The following is a 16,233-nucleotide window of genomic DNA, read 5'->3' on the forward strand; positions in this document are numbered from 1 at the left end:
AAAACAGTGAGTTAGAATACAGACATAGTTTTAATGAGATCCTACTGTCCTAATTCTTCTAAATTAATTGTGAACACTACAATTTTTTTACTCTAAGAAAGTAAGTTATTATAATTCTCAATATAATTACTAAAAATTATACCAACAGAGGGAATAAAAACTATTTTGGTGCTTATTATATCTGAGCAGCCAAGTTTGAGAAAGATAGAGGATCTAATAAAATAAAAATATGGAAAAGGTTACGCAAAATTAAGTACACTTTTAGTCACAAAGAATATTTCTGAAAATGTTCTACTTCACTTACTTAAGTTTTCTGCAGACATGCCCCAAGTTGTTCAACAAAGGTTCCCATTTGTCAACAGTTACCTGAAACAGAGCAACATCAAACCCATGATTTATAGGCGTCATTCTTCAGCTTGACCTGTTTGCACCGCATGATTTCACATTTGTATGAGAGTTGGACTCTCTCTGGTGCTCGTACAGCACTAACCAGGAGTATTTGTTGGTTTTTCCATCTTTCTTTACTACTAATGAGACTTCCTGAGGATATTATTATTATTATTATTTTAAATATGTTTTTATTGACTTTTAGAGCGAGAGGAAGGGAGAGGGAGAGAAACATCGATTGGTTGCCTCCTGCGCGCACCCCTACCCAGGATTGAGCCCGCAACCTGGGCATATGCCCTGACCAGGAATCTAACCGGTGACCTTTTGGTGCATGGAAGGATGCTCAATCAACATTGGCCAGGGCTATTATTATTTTCAAAAAATATTTATTGATTGAATGACTTTAGGGAGAGAGGAAGAGAGAGAAACATGGATTTGTTGTTCCACCCATCTATGCAATCATTGGTTGATTCTTATATGTGCCCCAACAGGGGATCGAACCTACAACCTTGGGGTATCAGGATGATGCTCTAACCAACTGAGGTACCTGGCCAGGGCCCTGAGGACGTTATTTTATTAGCACAATTTTGTCATAGAGCCCATCTATTTTGAAGAAATTCAAATTTTTATCTCCAGCCCAGAGCTTTCATTCTACCTACTAAATATTTCTATTTAGAAATCTCACAAGCACTTCAAATTCAATGTGCCACCTGCTAAACTCTTATCTTCTCTCTCTTGCTATACCAGCTCCCTAACCTCACCTTCTCCTGATGCCCTGCCCCTCAGTACATGGCACCCATGTCGTCCCTCACCCCTCCAGGAATCACCAAGGTTTGTCAGTCTCCTTGGTGTAATTACAACTTCCCATTAAAAAACTCTTGTCTGGGCCCCAATCAGATAAGTCTGACCATGCTGCCCTTCTTAAACCTTTGTTGTCCCACCCCCTCAGGATAAGGTACAGACTTTAACATCACCTTCAAGGCCCTTAACAGCTCCTGCCCCATTTCTTTCTTTCTTTTTTTTTTTTTTTTTTGGTAATCCTCACCCAAGGATATTTTTCCCATTGCTTGTCAGAGAGTGTGGGAGGGAGAGAGGGGGAGAGAGAGAGAGAAACATCGATGTGAGAGACACACATCAATTGGTTGCCTCCTATGGGCAACCTGATGGGGCCTGGGGATCAAGCCTGCAACCAAGGTATGTGCCCTGGACCAGAATCAAACCCAGGACCCTTCAGTTCACGGGCTGATGCTCTCCACTGAGCCGAACTGGTTAGGACTCTGTCCCATTTCTTGACATTCTCTGTCAACTTGAAATCCAAGCCATACTAAACTAGCTCCACCTTTGCAAATGCCGCTTCCTATACCTAAAATACCCTTTTCCTCACCTTTCCTAGTTAACATCAATAGTCCTTTAGGACTGAGGCGAATGATGTTGTATCTAGGCCTTCCTGACCTGCCCCTCTATGTGGTTTCCCTTTACATCCTTAATCACAGCCCTATTTACACTGTATTGTTGCCAGTTTACTTGTCTACATTCCCCAATAGGTCTGAGGGCAGGAAATATCAAACCAATTCCCTATTGCCTCTCAATGCCTCGCTCAGAGCTTAAGACACAGTCGGCATGCATTTAATAAGTCTGAACTGAATGAATAAACAGACCTGAGCCACACACTCTAACTCCTTTGAGCCTGGCTCTGGGAGGCACAGCTTGTATGAATTAAAACCAACCCTTTGTGATTCTTAGGCATGACTGCTTCCCTTTGGCTGTTTTGACATTTTCTGTAGTTGATAACTAAAGTCAAACAATATTTTTCCCCCTTTCACATATCTTTTTAAAAGACATTCTGACAGTTTAATAGTACTGTGCTTTTTACTTAAAACTATTCCTTTAAATTTCTGTAAGACTCCCAAAGTGCCTTCTGATCATCGAAGAATACAGTTTCAGTTTTAAGTGTCATTTAAGACAGTGTACCTCAAACTTTCCTGTGTATGGGGATCTTGCTAAAAACTGCAGATTCTGATTGAGTAGATCTGAAATTTTGCATCTCTAACAAGCTCCCAGGTCATGCTGATATGGCTGGTCCAGTTTGAGAACCAAGGTCCTAAGGTATTCAATTCTATGAAAACTGGCAAGGTGCTAAGTAGCAACCCTATATTAACAAAAACACATGTATTATCCAGACCATGCCAGGCTGAGCTGTGGAAGAACCTGTTTATATACATACATGTACAAACACACAGAAATACAGTGCTTTTAAGTTCATATGACAAATAAGAAGAGACCAAAATAAACAAAGCTGTGTTTACAGGGCAGGAAGGCCAAGGGAGCTGTGTCTGTCTCAGTAAAGAGGAATTACAGCCAAAGAAGATGTGGACTGTGGGCAAGTATGCCCAAACAGAAACGGGATGTATCTGGCAAGTGACAATCAGATCAGAATAAAACCAAATAGGTATGAATGAAAAGAATCAGGAACCAGAAGAGGAGCAACATGCAAATCCCTTGCCTCCAGAAGTTCACAATATCTAAAATTGTTATCTTAAAATAATACAGTGTATACACATTCATGTTAGATGGAAGGTTAATTCATGAGTGCAAACTCATAGGGTACATCTTTCATACGATAGAACCTAGTAAAATTTTCAAACACTGAACAGTTTAAATATACACTAAGTACAAGGTAAGGAAAAACAATAATAGGTCTGAACTTGAAGGATAAGTAGCCCCATTTCAGCAAAAGGGGGATTACGGCTATATTTACCCATGAATCAAAGATGAGGCTCTATGGGGTGCTAGAGGACATATTCTGTACATGCTATAGTGCCCACCAGTTTCCATTAATCATAACACATTCCCTATATCAAATAATCATAAAATATATTCTGGTTACTCACACATATCAAAACTAGAGCCTCTTAAGAAGCAAACGGCCAACACCTGCCCTCCTCTCAATTAGAAACAAACTCACTTTGTACCATGTAGTAAACAGTTAATTGCCTGACAATTGTTATGATAAATACCAGATTATATGATAAATATTAGGTTACTTTTTTCTAGGCAAGACATATTGTCTATATTATATTGTCCTTGTTTAATAGTAAACACACTCAGGAGTGTGAGTGTGTGAGTATATTTACAAATATTACATAAAATACCTCATTTCCAATTGCTTTTATTTTTTCCAAAGCATCTAGAAACCATTTTTCTGCTGTTTTCCATCTAAAATAGAAGGAAAAAAGATTGTAGGTCATTCAAAGCTAGCAAGTGTAAACATTTGACGAAAAATTTGAATATCTTTCTAGTAATACAAGAGTGAAAAGAGGTAAACCTCTGTAAACAGTATAGTACAATTCAACTTTAAGTCAGATGATAGATGATTAATTAATGGCATTAACATCATAGCAGTTCAAGATGTTGGGAGATATAGTCAATTCTCATTATTCTCTGTGTTCTGTAAAGTCACTGTGCATACCATGTCAGTGCATACTGAACCACTGCTCCCAGTGGAAATGCAGGGCTTAGGTTCCCAAACCTCTGCTCACATTTTTTCACCAAATGTTCAACCTATAATCTGTTTTATATATGCTTGTGTTTAGTGATGTCTAACTTAACATATATTGTTGACTCATTAACAATGAACTCAAGGCACTAGAACTCATGCCTTAACAAAGTTTATCTAACAAATGTATTTTCTCTAAGGTACAACACGGCCTTCTTGTGCTTAGGAACATTAGACAGCATTTCAGCACTACACTCGGGAGCCATTTTAAACAGTGAACTCACCAACAAAAAGCACAAAAATGTGGCACAAAACAGAATGTAAAAAAGAACACTTGTTTACAGTAGGAGAGCGGAAATAAAAAGGCAGAACATCATTTGTTTGACCTTAGCTGGGAACCTGCACATGTCTGCATATGTGAAAGCACCTTGATTGACTCTGGGGTTAAAAATAAGTTGACTGTATATTAAATTACTACTTTACCTTATTTTAAAAGCTCCAAACTTTCTTTTATAAACACTAGATAATCCAATTTTTAGAAAATACACACACCACAACAAACCACTACAGTAGTACTACTTTACTCTTTTAAATTCACGTATAATTTAGTGCAAAGGGCTATAGATATTTTTCTTTTTGAGGCTACAGTAACACCTCAATCGATCAGGAAACTCAGATAAGACCATTCTAATTAGTTTAATTTTGGGATTAACTGGTAACTAAACAGAAAACATTTTTGTTTCAAAACTATGGAAAATTTTTCTCAGATGCATGACTCCAACTCCTAATCAACAAGAAGATAGATGACTGAGGAGTCTGCAGTGCCCCGTGGCATCCTGCGGGGGTCAGTGATTTGACAGAGTTAGCAACAACTGTCCAATCTTAGAATTTAGGAGCTTAATAGTCCACATCAAAGGGAACCAAAACCTGAGGTTTAGCATTTTTAAAGAAATCCAAGATAACACTTTCTATTTCTCTTTTTCTAACTGCCCACCTCCTTCTGCTAAGAGTACACTTTGAAAAATAAAAATCTACTTAAGAGTCACTCTGATCAGTTAAATTCTAGTGATTGAGGTTTTAGTCTATTTATAAAAAAAAGAGAAGGGCTTTTGGCCTTTCAGTACTTACTCTCCATTTTGAAATGCAACCACGCCAACTTCATGCATAACAAAAGGATCTTCTGGTGCAATGCTCAGAGCTTGGCCAAAGAATCTCTCAGCCAATTTTGAGTTATTGGTCAGTCCATACTCTAATCCAATATACAGCATTGGCAAATGACACCTAAAAATATTGGAAATTTTCACATATTCAACACCAAAAGCTATCATTTAGTAGAAGTTAATTTACTGACTTCAAATCCTGCCTGCAAAATAATTTTAATATTGGCAAAAACAGAGCATTTCCTTTTTTTCTGAAACTTCATTTACTAATATTTAAAGAATGTCAAATGGGCTTTTAGACTAATCACCTGCCACTTCTGGAAACTTTCAGCAACCTACCCTTTATTTTCCATTATTCTACAGTCAAACCCCCAAATCCTCTAAGGCAGAATAGCAGCTCTGTGCTGCCTGCTCTCCTACCCACGCTAACGCCACGGCCCAAGTCCAGACTGTACTCCTCGTTCTTCTTACGGAGTCAGTAACATGGAACCGCCATGACTGTGTTTAAGTCCACTTCCTGCCCTGGCCAGTGAGGCTCAGGGGTTAGAGCGTCGGCCCTTCGGTCCAGGGGTTCCATTACCGGTCAAGGCAACGTACCCAGGTTGCAGGTTCGATCCTGGCCTGGTCAGGGTGCGTTCAGGAAGCAACCAATGAATGTGTCTCTCTCACAGAGATGTTTCTCTCCTCTCCACCAACCTCCCTCTCTCCTTCCCACTCTCTCTAAAAAAAAAAAAAAAAATCAATGGAAAAAATATCCTTGGGTGAGGATTAACAAAAAAACAAAGAAACAAAAAGTTCCACTTCCCTTCATGAGCTGCTTCTAACTTAAAGGGCTCTCCCTTGTGTGGATGCCCTTATATCAGTTATTAACAGTTCCATGCCAGAGAACTATGTCATGTTTATTCCATTTTCATATCCTCTGAGACAGTTTTAGGCAAAGTACCAGTGATTACCTTAAAGCAAACAAACACAATTTTTCTTTGCCGATGGATCTAAGAATGTCAATAAATACTGACCGACTGGTTGGTATGTGCTTTGATTCTAATCTAGAATCATGACTCAAGATTCTATGTTCTACAGAAAGGTCACGAAGAACACTTTAAAAGTATTTACCTGGAGGAAGTATTATCTGAAATGGCAGAGTAGAATCTACTCCTCCATGAAAACAAGAAGAACACTGCGAAAAATTATCAAAATAAACTTTTTCAGAACTTTGGAAGTTAACCAAAGGCTTACAACAATGTGAGGAGTGCTTATACGTGAGCAGTGTTTATTCTAGGAAAACAGCTGAGCCTCAGCAAGAACAACAGATTTTATGATGTAACTTGTCCCATTCCCATCTCCCTTTTCCTAGCTCTACACTAGCCTTGAAAATTAGCAGCCCAGCAGTCAATGGAGAGAAAATGAGCATGGAGATCCTAGAACAGGCCAGAGAGAATTGTCACTAATTGACCCATCTGTCAGCTCCCTGGAAAAGCCCCATTCCTAGGTTGGTTTTCTTTGACCTGACTCATAGCCAACTTAGTGAGATAAGCTCTTTCCCCAGGACATTTGTTGAAAACAATCAGTGGTAACTGTTTAATATTAACCTGAGGCAGCTATAACAGTTGAGGCAAAGAAGAGGCTGGCCAAAAAACTTAAAAGGAAATCTGGGAATGAGATGTGTGTATGGGAACACAAAGATGCGTGTCTGATTTGTAGCCAGAAGTACCAATGGCCTGGGACTTGTGATTGGCATCTGAAGTGGGGAGGGACAGTCCTATAGGACTAAGCCCTTAACCTGTGAGTTCTACATTAAATCTGGGTAAGTCATAAGAAATGAATTGACTTGTAGGATCCAGTTGGTGTCTAGAGAATCAGAGAATTGGTTGTTGGTGTTGGAAAGCACCCTAGTTGGTATTAATCCAAACAAGATTGTGTTAAAATGTTAATCATAGTTCCCAAGATAACCACACACACAAAAAAAAACACTCAAAAATATAAGTGGAAAAAAAAAACGAATTAAAATGGTAATTACAAAAAATATCTAACACAAAGAAGGCAATAATGAGGAACAGAAGAACAAAAAAAGACAAGAGATACAAAAAAACAGCAAAATGGCAAACAAATCCTATCTTATCAGTAATTATATTATGCATAAATGCATAAAACTCCATCAAAAGACCAAAAAATTGGCAGAACAGATAATAAAAGCACAATCCAACTATATTTGTTCATAAGAGGCAAACTTTATTTTATTTATTTAAAAAATATGTTTATCTTTAATGATCCAAGATTTTTGCAGGATACACTGATATATACCCAGAACTGGGTGGAAATACAGCATTTTAGCAGTGCTGCTGCCAACCCAGTGGAGGGGCTGTGGGGGTGGGGGGAGGGTGACTGGATACTGGCTGGAGAGACAGCCCCCCCACCAGGTGAAGCCAATTCCAACCTCACAGGAAGCCTCTGTGCCCTATCTCCATGGAAACCAGCCTAGCACTGGGACACTGGGATGAGGCCCTAGGGAGCCTATACGAATATCTCTGACAGGCATTTCCCATTAAAAACTACCAGTGTCCTCCCCACATAAAGCTACTGCCCAGCTTCCTCTTTTCCCTATCAGCCACCACCATAGAGGAAACAGAGTGACCATAAAATGACAAAAGTGATTGTACTCCCTATTGGAGAAGAAAATGGGAGGAAGAGCAGCAAGGTGGCTGTGGCAAATGAGGGTGCCATCATTGCCAGAGGGCGGAGTGCAACCCCACCCCAGAGGTACCCTCTGTTGCAGTGGGGCCACTGCTGCTGGGCATAGAAAAAGGCAGGGCTTCAAGGGTGCTTCTTCAACTTCTAGAGCTGTCCAAGGTTCAGGTCAAAAGGGGATGGGGCCCAGGAAGGCTCTGCCAGCCTAGGAGGCAGTCACACCACCACCAAAGACAGTACTACCTGCATCCTGATGTGGTGTCAGGGACATGGGCCCACACACCTCCCTTCCGGGAGTGTAAGGCTGTCAGACATCTAGGCTGAGAAGAACTCCAGGGAAGACCAAGACAGGGTGAGGGGACAAGAAAATCTTCTCCAACTTGGCATCAAAACAGAGCAAGTTCAAAGAAACAAAACCCTGATTTGTACAGCAGCTGCTCCTGGCCAGCTCAATAACAGTGGGCCTTCACTCACTCAGGGTTGGCCCAGTAGAAAGCTGGGCAAAGCTGGGGTACAGCCACCCTCAGGGCAGTGCACAAAATTCAGAAAAGTGAATCTACAGAATACAGGAGAGAACAGCAGGGCTAAAGCCCTGCTTCTCTCTGACACATCCTCCACTGGCCCCATAGGAAAAGCATCTTTCAGGCTGATTCCTGGCAGGGGAGACAGCTCCCAGGTAGGTCTCCAGGGAGGGAAATCTAAAAGGCGTCCAGAAGGAACATGTGAGTGTCCTCTGAAGGCCTCCAACTGGGCTCTTCATGTGACACAGAGAGACCACCCACCCCTCACAGCCAGGCTGCAGCAACTGAGCTTCCCTGTCCCTTTTGAGAGGGGAAGGAACCAGTACTGTGGGGCCCAGGCAGAGCACCCTGATTGCAAACAGCAGGGTGTTCAGCAGGAGTGAGTGTCCCAGGCCCTCAGGCACTGTGTGTCTGGATGAAGGAGAGGGCATCCTCCTTGGACAGCCTACCTGGGTCCTGGGGCTTCTGGGAGTCATGTACACAGATGCCATCCTCCCACTCCCAGAAGAGCTGGCCATAGTAGCAGATGTGAAATGGAGCAATGCCATCTGCAGGGAGCTCATAGGTAGAATTCTTGGTTTTCTTGTTATAGAAGAACTTCCTCTTAAAGCTTTTGCTGAATCCCATAGTCCATGGCTCATTCACTGTCCTGATGATACAGAGACCAGCAGGCACAAAGTGCCAGTTGTCCCATCCTGTGTAGCTGAGCTTTAGTTTGCCACAGGAGCCCCTGATGATTCTCATCTCTAACCTGACAAAAATCTCCATTTCCTCCAGCCTGTACACCTCCTTCACCCTGATGGGATTCATGTCAGGCTGACTAGGCTTGGAAACAGATTTCACAAATTTCTCAGCAAGCTGAATTCGCTGATTAAAGTGCTGCCCCACACGTCGCTGCCATTCAGCACAAGGACATCAAGGATGTGGATTGCACTAATTTTCCACTGGGCCTTCCCCTCCCCTTTCAGCTCATGGACAATCTCCACAGAGAGCAGTGTCCTGGTAGCTCTGTCTTCAGGTCCAGCTTGACCCAGCAGTCTGACTAGTGGTCATCCCACGTGTAGATCTGTGACTTCCCCAGGCCGAGAAAGAGCTTTCGCTTGCTGCTGGACACCATGCAGCGGTAGTCGAGCACTGGACGGATCTTCTCTAAGGTTCTGGAGGTGAGCAGCGTGGGTTTATAGCTGAAGATGTCAATCTTGGTGCCCTGGATTAGCTCAAAGAACTTAGATTTTGGGTCTAAGGAAGAAGGAGCAACTCGAGCCTGGTCTGGGATCTCCCAAAGATGAAGGCACTGTTTCCAGATCTCTGCCTGCTGAGGCTCAATCAGGGTCGTGTCTTGAACAAAGGCATGGATTTTGGTCAAAGCTTTGATCTGCAGACTACAGTGGCTCTCATTGGACCATATCATGTAGTCAATAAATTCATGGTCTCCTTTGATCACCTCCAAGGGAACCACAAAGTTGACATCAGACTTGGTGTTTCGCAGCTGGTTGAGTTTAATATTGACTGAGAAGAGGTAATCCTGCACGACATCTATGCTCACCTTTAGGCCCTTGCATACCACATACCTCCCTGAGTTGGCAGGACAGCTGGTAATTGGCTTAGAGAGACATACTCATTCAGCCCAACGCTGAGTGGTGTGAAAAGGCCAAAGGTTCTACAGATGACCTGTCCTCCTGTCTGGACAACAGAGAACGCTATGAGGAACTGACAGAGCAGCAGTTGCTTTCTGAGGATCTCTTGCAGGTTCTCCTGTCCCTCCACCTAGAAACTCCCATCAGCCATCAGAAAGTGGATACCCTTGCGATCTGTGTTATCCAGAACAAAATTCTGAAAAGCAGTGATGTTCTCTGGGTGGGTGATGTCTCCATCTTCATCGATCCCACTTTTGCATTAGTAAGGTTCAAAGAGTTCACAGGAGGCTGAGTAGAAGTCCTCCAGTGTAAAGTTGTCTGGGCCCTTCAGTCATGCCAAAGCTCTTCGCATGCCCCTTCTTTCTCCACAGACGTCAGCAAAGTACAGAAGCTCAGCTTCCCAGTCCTTCACCAGTGGTTTCCCATAAGAGTCCCAGAGATTTGCAAAAAGGCAATCAAATACAAAATCCACATTAGCCGTCTTCATTGCCGCCCTGGTTAGGAAGAAGACTCCTTGGATCATCTCATAGGGACTGGCCCAGGTCTGAGCTCTCTGCAGCTCCTCTCCATCCAGGACATTAAACACGCTCTTACACAGCACACTGTGAAGCAGGTTTTCCCCACAAAACTCTGTTTCTTCTTCAATAATCATCTTTCTCTTTCCCACAACCATCCAATCGCTCATTTCCTGAGTGTCAGGAATTTCACTGGTACATTCTGGGAAACACAACACCTGCTCACAGGCACTAGGCTCTGGTTCATCTCACCAGTCCACATTCAACTCCTGGTCAAAGCCTTGCAACGTAAACTCAAACCTCTTCAACTTTTCTTCAACTTTTCTGATTAGAGGCCTCAACAATGTCCTTCTGACCCTGGCTGTTTTTACCCAATCCTTCCCCCTCCCTTCTGAAGCCCATCCTGGCCATAAGCTTCTGGGAGACACTGTTATACACGGAATAGCAAGAATAAGTTCCCTCCACAAGACAGTCTACTTTGAATGCATCATCAAAAGAGTCAGAGCAACATTGTTTCCTCTGGGTCTCACTCAGACTCACTGAGGCTTGTAGAACATACTTTTGCTGCACAACTGACTGAGGAGACAGGTTCATTATCAGACGTAGAGCTGGGATTCAGGGCAAGCTCTGCAACTCTTTTCTTCTGTTTCTTGGTAGGGGCAGTACATTCTGGATCATTTATCCTGAGGGGAGAGGGCAAGCTGCCAGGGAGCGGAGTGGGGGTGGGGGAGTATCAGGCCATGGCTGCCACCACTGCTACCAGGCCTGCCCCTGCTGTTGTCAAGAGACAAACTTTAGATTCAAAGACACAAACAAGTTGAAAGTAAAAAGATGGAAAAAGATATACCATGCAAACAGTAACAAAGAAGAGCTGATGTGACTGTACTAATATCAAAGTACACTTAAGACAAAATTTATTACTAGAGACAATGCAAGACCCAATATACATGTAGCAAAAACTGCTAGAATTAGAGGGGAAAATAGGCAATTCAAAAATAACTGTTGGAAACTTCAGTACCCTACTTGCAATGATGGATAGAATAATGAGGCAGACAACATGGAAATCAAAGACGTGACCAACACCATAACCCAATTAGACCTAAGGGATAGCTATAGTACACTGCATCCAACAAGAGCAGTGCACCTGGAACATTCTCTAGGATAGACCATGTCAGGTCATGAAACAAGCCTCAATAAATTTAAAAGGAATGAAATCACAGAAAGTATATCCTCCAACCACAATGGAATTAAATTAGAAATCATAACAGAAGGAAATGTCGGAAATTCACAAATATGTGGAAATTAAACACATTCTTAAATAACTAATGGCTCAAAGAAGAAATCACAAAGGACACTTTAAAGTATTTACACAATTTCATTTACCCAAACACAGGGCAAGTTAAGAGAATGCAAAGCTGTTTTGATAGGGAAGTAAAACTGAGAGGAAAGTAATGTTTATCTTGATAAGCTGATTTGAAAATTTAATTAAAGTTTGTCTAGATTGGGGGACATTAAAGGTATTAATCATGTCATTAGTTATCACTGGTTTTTATTCTTAGCTAGCAACTAATAACTCATAACAACTATTCTGGATTTGAAAGAACCCAGAATAGAAAAATAAATAAATAAATAGCAGACCCTAGCATGTGCTGATAATAAACAACTCACAGTAAATTATTGAGATTTTTTTTCTGACAGTATCACAGATTGATAGGTTAGGGGTATATGCAGACACTGGAGCCAAGCTTCAACAAAGCACTGAAAAGGTCTCACACATCTTGGTGGACAGGATGGAGAAACCTGGACCATTAGGGGGATCAATAACTTTAACCTGGAGGGTTATTTCTAGTTATAAGTGTTATGGACTGAATGTATGTGTCCCTCCCAAAATTAATATGTTTAGACCAAATGGGACTGCATTGGTTAAATATGATTATAAGATCACAATGCTGGGACCTTTATAAAAGGAAGAGACACCAAAGCTCTCTCCACTATGTGAAGACATAGTGAGAACGCAGCCATCTACAAGTCAGGAAGACAGCTCTTACCAGCACCTTGACCTTGTACTTCCCAGCCTCCAGAACTATAAGAAAATAAATTTCTGTTGTTTAAGTCACCCAGTCTGTGATATTTTGTTAGGGAGCTATGTCCTTTACAATATTTTCACTGATGACTAGACTTAAAAGTCATGTATCAAATTCAATATAACTTAAAAAAACCTGGGGATCATAAATAATTTAGATGCAGAACTGGGTGCTAAAATTAGTCTGATAGTCTGAAAAGGTAAATCAAACCTAACAAGATGAAATTCAAAATAGATAAACATGTGATCCTACTCCTGAAGACAAGCAAACAAATTAAAGTAGCTAACTTTTATTGAGTGCTTTTTACATGGCAGACACTGTTGTAAGTCCTTCACTGGTATTATCTCAATTACTCCTCACTATAAGCCTAAGAATAAGTATTGCTATTATTCCTGTTTTTCAAGAGGGTACATAACTTGCCAAGATCACCAAGCAGTCTGACTGCAGACGAGACCTCTGAACTACTGCACTCCCACCTCCTCTCCACAGAGATGGAGGCAGCGGGCAGCAGGGGTAGTAGGCATGAAAGAACACGGCAAGGTGTGACTAATGCTGAGTCCAAAAGAGTCAACAGGAATAACAGCAATACTCTACTCCCCAAGGCACATACTCTTAGGGTACACTTACATTAATTTATATATTATATTAGTGACTCTAATCTCATGTAAAGTTTTATGTCATTTCAGAACTATTAACAAAAGAAGTTCTAAAAGTAGAATATATTTAATAGTGATTTCAATCTAGAACATTGGCAAATATAGTCCTGTACTACCATTAAGCCACATCAAAAAAACTTTTGGACATAAACAGCATACAAATAATTTTGCTTATGAATACTTTCATTCTCACATGAGCCTGTGAAAGAGAGCTTCCTTCCTCATTTACTCCCTTAGCCTAATTTCCTAGTTCCCTTTTGTATTGGTTAAGATAACCTGCTAGGCAAAAATCACTACACCACCTTCTTTCTCCCTCAATTTCCATAGTTATTTTATAATCATAAGCCAGTAACAAGATGCAAATAAGATATTTTTTTTTAGTTTCCTAACCAAATGACAGTGATAGTAATAGAAATTTCATTTTATCAGCAAAAAAGAAAATCCTTTCACTAAGTTTAATCAATTTGCTTTGCCATACCCTTTCATCAGCTGTGCTGCTGTGAAGTAAGCAGCCATTGCTTGGTCATGTTCACTCTCAACTGCAAACGAATGTCCATATGCTATCCACGCAGGCCCGTAGGTCTTCTCGAGTGTCGTAGCTTTACTAAAATAAAAAACTTCATATAATTAATATAATATTTCTTCTTAAGTTGTTCCTTTTATGTAAGCTGATGGTTTCAAGGATATGCAACTTAAATAAATGAAACACTAATGTAATTAGTGTTTAAATATATTAAACACTAATATAACATTTGTGTTAATTCATTTGAAATAAAAGAATGTTTACTAGTACAAACAAAATTTTAAGAGATTTTAGGTACTATAGTTGAACCCATTAGCATTCTGTATAGAATTTATAAATACTACTTAACCCAGGAGCTTCATCTCACAACCGAGTAGGTAAATGGTGGTAGCAGCAACCATTTAGGGCCTGTTTTGTGCCAGGCACCATGTTAGATGCCTTATATGCATCATCTAATGCTAATAACTTGCAAGATAAATTATTATTTATATTTTAAAGACAAGTATACTGAGGCTGGAAAGACTGACATCCTACTGAAGGTGGTAGGAGATTCACCCTGGTTCCATGAACTGGACTACTTAGTCTTAAATAGTCTTAAATCAGTGGCTCACTTGTGACCCACAATAGGAAACAAAGCAAACATCACAAAACATGGAAAATATACAGGGTGAGAGTGACACTTCCTAGCATTTTACTTTCTAAGTTTACTGTCACCCAAATGTTCCCTGTTTCATGTAGAGCCCATCACTGAATACGCATATTAATTCAGAGAAGCACTGCTCAAAGAACAATTACAACACACATCGTCTTCCCACTCCAGGAAAGAGCACAGCAAGGTTTTCTAAAACGCTTTACACAACTAACCAGAGAGTTCTCCCTATTTTCTTCCTAGTGCAGAATCCTTTTGTGTCATTTTACCAATTTTCCTAATAATGGGTACAAGTATTGTATCATCCCTATTTTAAGAAAAAATTAGAGAAATTAACTTTCCCAAGGGATTATGGCTAGTAAGTCACAGAACTTGGATTAGAATTCAAGTCAGTATCCAAAGTTTATGCATTTCCCTTAGATTCATTTTCTTTTCTTTTTTTTTCTACCTGCTCTGTAAGCACTTTGAAGATTCATTTTCTATGTTGTTTACATGGAGGAAACCACAAGTATCACTATATTTTAAATCTTTAGTAATCAATTCTTCACATACAGACATTTTCCTGTACTTGAATAATTAAATAATACTGATTAAGTAGCTTAATTGGGCTGCACGGAGTTCCTTAAACTAAAACCACAGTGAGTCCTTATATAAGCCAGTTCACTATGCCAAGAACTCTGTTTTATAGTCACATTTAGTGACCCTAATCTCACGTAAAGTTTTATGTAATTTCACAACTATTAACAAAAGAAGTCATAAAGTAAATGTTTAATAGTATCTGTAAATGAAAAACAGAACTTTTCAAACTACTTCATATTGTTCTGTATTATTTCACATTTATAAATTAAAAACTTAAATAATCATAAGTTCCTTAAGAACAAGATCTACACTACTGATTACTTATTACTTTTATCTCCCTCATGACATCGTATAAAAGCAAAGTACACAGCTTATGCAACTGAACTGAATCTGCCAAAGAAAACATCTGTTCCTTTATACTGCTTTTAAATACTTTCTATTTATTGCATTAAAGCAGATGAGCAAGAAATCTCTTTCTACAGGTTCATTAGAGAGTGAGGAAGACAGTAAATTCATACCTGAGATATCTTCTGGCATGTTCATTCTTATGACCAACCATGAGATAATAGCATCCCACTGCAAACCAAGACACCTACAAAGTTCAAAATTTACCATGACCAAAGATCTGAACTTTGAATTAAAAATATCTAACAAATTAGGCCAGAGGGTGGAATAGGTGTTCCATCCTATATTCTAGTTCAAGTTAGAAGGGAACCAAATCTCCACAGCTCTTCCTCAAGATACCTTCACTCAACTTCCCTACAGCACTGAACACAAGACGAGGCTCCTGAACACACTTATTTCAAGTCCAGCCTGAGTCCTGGCCTCCCACCTGCACTGTGAGTCCTCCCTGGCTTGACCCTGGTTCTACCAGGTTCTACGATGCTAGCTGACATCTCTTGCACTAATTTTGCCTCTTTATAAATTATTTTCACACTGGTCTAGGGTGCAGATTCTCGCCTGAGACTTAGGCGCTGATTCCTGACTTTTGTCTTTTAAGAACATAGTTCCTGATTCCGCTTTCAATTTCTAGGTCTTAGTTCTGATTCATGGCAGTTTGAAAGACATGCTAATTCAATCAATGAACAATCCAGTAAGGTACCTTATATTTGCAGAGTGAGAAAGCTACCAAGCAATTATTAGCATTACTTATGAATGATGGGAGTGTGACTTTGACTTTCAATATTTTATTTTTCTGAATGTTAAGTATTTTAATAATAAGCATATATAATTTCTATAATAAGAAAAAAACAAAATTTTTGTTTTAAGTTATGTTTCAATACACTAAAAAAATACCTTCATGGATTGGGAAAGTTAATGCTGCTTCTATTATCATAAGCA

General features: G+C 40.1%; 1 protein-coding gene and 1 pseudogene across 1 annotated transcript in view; both read right to left on the reverse strand.

Moving 5' to 3' along the window:
* CDC16 (cell division cycle 16) overlaps positions 1-16,233 on the reverse strand; it is a 33,189-nt gene that overhangs the window by 6,463 nt on the left and 10,493 nt on the right. Inside the window, exons 11-15 of the mRNA XM_016195568.2 lie at positions 15,411-15,484; positions 13,620-13,745; positions 5,012-5,164; positions 3,540-3,603; positions 305-366 (exon numbers count right to left, since the gene is read on the reverse strand). Of these exons, the coding sequence (XP_016051054.1) occupies positions 305-366; positions 3,540-3,603; positions 5,012-5,164; positions 13,620-13,745; positions 15,411-15,484 (479 nt within the window). The remainder of the gene's footprint in view (positions 1-304; positions 367-3,539; positions 3,604-5,011; positions 5,165-13,619; positions 13,746-15,410; positions 15,485-16,233) is intronic.
* Positions 7,461-11,119, reverse strand: LOC107523926 (cap-specific mRNA (nucleoside-2'-O-)-methyltransferase 1 pseudogene; annotated as a pseudogene).

This window comes from Miniopterus natalensis, chromosome 2 (genome assembly GCF_054644295.1).
Source record: "Miniopterus natalensis isolate mMinNat1 chromosome 2, mMinNat1.hap1, whole genome shotgun sequence".
NCBI classification, from domain to species: Eukaryota; Metazoa; Chordata; class Mammalia; order Chiroptera; family Miniopteridae; genus Miniopterus; species Miniopterus natalensis.